This window comes from Arachis duranensis, chromosome 1 (genome assembly GCF_000817695.3).
Source record: "Arachis duranensis cultivar V14167 chromosome 1, aradu.V14167.gnm2.J7QH, whole genome shotgun sequence".
NCBI lineage: Eukaryota > Viridiplantae > Streptophyta > Magnoliopsida > Fabales > Fabaceae > Arachis > Arachis duranensis.
This window is the reverse complement of record NC_029772.3, coordinates 43513647-43516154: the sequence shown is the minus strand read 5'-3', so window position 1 is coordinate 43516154 and position 2508 is coordinate 43513647. Positions and strand designations below refer to the sequence as shown.

Below are 2508 nucleotides of genomic sequence, written 5' to 3'. Positions count from 1 at the left end.
TATTCTATATCACCGATTTCAAAGTTCCCTGTAATGTGATTCCTCATAACTATTCTGAAATAAGTACTTTTAAATGTGAAAGAGGAGAAATCACCACACAAATTATAAGAACTTGGCAGCATATGATCAGTGGCATTTAAATGAATTGTGATGAGATGCAGATCAATTATAAAGAAAACCACACAATTCATACATAAAAAGAAAAGCATGCAAGTAACAGCAGAATAAAAAGGACAAAATTGAAACAACAGATGATGTTATTGACAAAATGAAGCGAGGGAGAATTCTCCTCCCTCACCAAATTACACATAAAGATCTTCATGAATGAATCGTTTATGTATGCTGCCAAATAGGGCATGGACAATTTTACAAGCTTACACTCCTCTTCCATTCCTTTCTTCCCTTCCTTTTCCTATACAGTCCTTATATAACGAGATTTAACAAGTAATACAATGCAATCAAAGTGATCAATAAAATATTTGCATAACAGGAGTCACACAGATATTTTCTTTTATTTTTTTTTTCAAGTATCCAAAAGGGGAAAAAATTAAGTATTATGTGTCAATGTGTTGTGAGTTTGGATCTCTTCTTAGCCTCACTGTAGAGAACGACCCCCATAACGGTTATTCCAAAGCCCGCCATCCCCATAACCGTGACAGGATTCCTGAATATCAAAACAGAAACAACCGCCGCAACCGCAGCTTTGGCGTTTCCCAACACTTGTAAAGTCAAGGCACTGGTGTGCTTCGTGACCAAGAAATTCGTCAAATTCACCAAATACGCAACCGTGGCATTCCCAAGCAACAAGAACACCATATACGGATCCTCCTTCGCCTTCTCAATCGTCACACTGAAAACGTTCCCTTCGATGTAGAGAGTAAATGGCAGCAATATCATGGCCGCCATTGGAGCCATGTATAGAAGAAGGTTCATGGAGTGAAGCTTTTCGCCTTCTGAACTTAAGAGGATTCCCTGGACCACCGATTTGAGTGCTCGACCCGCGGTTGAACCCACGCAAACCAAGAAGCCGAACAAGTGGAAGAGAGGCTCGCTGTTGCTGGCGACTACGATGCCAAGAACAACAGGCAAGAGTGCGACGTATACTTCACCGGTTTCTTTCTTGCAGGTTATGATGAAAGAGAAGATGGCTGTGAAGAACGGGGTGGTTGCTCCTATTGCTTGGTTGAAAGACACAGGAATGTACCTATATTGAACGAATATTGAGTTATTGAACTCTGAATCCAATACAATATATACGGATAGTCTATTATGCTTCCAGCTCTTTCTTTAAGAAAATATACCTGAGGGAGGTGTTGCCGCAGACAACAGAGAAGCAGAAGATGGCGCTGAGTGCGAGGATCTTAAGGAACTGCTTCTTGGAGTGGATGTGCTGAGGAGGAACGAGCTCCAGGAAGTTAATGGACGCGTAGCTGTAAGCGGAGCAGGATAGCATATGGAGCATGGTGAGAAAGATTGGGTAGCGGTAACCATAGAAGCTGAGGAGGTACTTGTTGAGGAGGAGGACGCCGATGTTGGAGAAGTACCACGACGCAATTATGATTGCAGTTAGGATCGTTGGGGACATGGAGGTGGTGGTGGCGATGCCACTTTTTAGGCCGTTTAGGTGGTTGTTTCTTGCTTCCGATGGCGGTGTCGCCGGGATGTCCAGTACTTGGTCGGGATTGTTGTTGGTGGATGAGTTGTCCAACAACCTCGGATTGCTCATCCTTCTGGTTGTCCATGTCTGTGCCTCCACCATTTTGCCAGTGGGTTTGGTGTCTTTGTGATTCTGGTGATGCTATAACATATGGCAGAGTTTGGTGTTTGTTTATGTTTAGATCTGAATTTTGTATTGCCAAGCAAGTGGAATGGAGGATTGGGATTGGTAATTGGTGGGGTGACAGGGACGAAAGTGTGTGGGAGGGGAACGTGTTGCTATTCAGATTTGGGTTTGTGGCCGTTGGATGAGGATTTGTGGGACCCCAATTGGAGGGAATAATAAAGGGAGGTTTCCCCTCTTTTGCAATGGGTGGACCCTTTTGGACTTTGGAGAGAATTTGTTTATGGATAGGCTTTGAAGCCCTGCCTCCAGCTCAAGCTAAGGTGGGGAGTGTCGGTGTTTAATCACAGAAATGTACACTTATAAGGTATACATTGGATCCACTTACATTCATATTCACTTTACAAATTAGAACAGATCAAATCAATCATGTAGAAAAAAAATGCACTTACGTTTATATTCACTTTATATCAGACCAAATCATATGTTAAAAAAAATGTTAGAAGAATTTAATTTCAATATAGTATCACCATAAAATAGTTTTACATATTTAATTACATCATTTTGACTTGATCAAATTTATATCAAAAGATCTCAATTAAAAAAATAGATATGATTTATCTAAAAAAACGACTTCGATTCGAGACTTATTAATTTAATGTCGAAATTGTATTGCAATAACGAAGTTTACAAATGACGTTAATTAAATTCGAACAAATTTGTAATGA

The 2508-nt window shown here is 40.6% G+C and overlaps 1 protein-coding gene across 1 annotated transcript; it reads right to left on the bottom strand.

The window, feature by feature from the left end:
- Window positions 1-239: 239 nt before the first annotated feature.
- Window positions 240-2054, bottom strand: LOC107487264 (probable sugar phosphate/phosphate translocator At1g12500). Its single transcript, XM_016107889.3, has 2 exons — window positions 1302-2054; window positions 240-1204 (listed from the first exon to the last, which is right to left on the bottom strand). The coding sequence occupies exons 1-2, from the start codon at window positions 1757-1759 to the stop codon at window positions 562-564; spliced, it is 1101 nt and encodes a 366-aa protein (XP_015963375.1). The 5' UTR covers window positions 1760-2054; the 3' UTR covers window positions 240-561.
- Between the last annotated feature and the right edge of the window lie 454 nt (window positions 2055-2508).

What these genes read in the sequence shown, in the direction of transcription:
- LOC107487264 (XM_016107889.3), bottom strand. Translation starts at nt 1,759, where the DNA reads ATGGTGGAGGCACAGACATGGACAACCAGAAGGATGAGCAATCCGAGG. An exon ending in TGCGGCAACACCTCCCTCAG is followed by an intron (nt 1,205 to 1,301) that starts GTATATTTTCTT and finishes CGTTCAATATAG; the next exon opens with GTACATTCCTGTGTCTTTCA.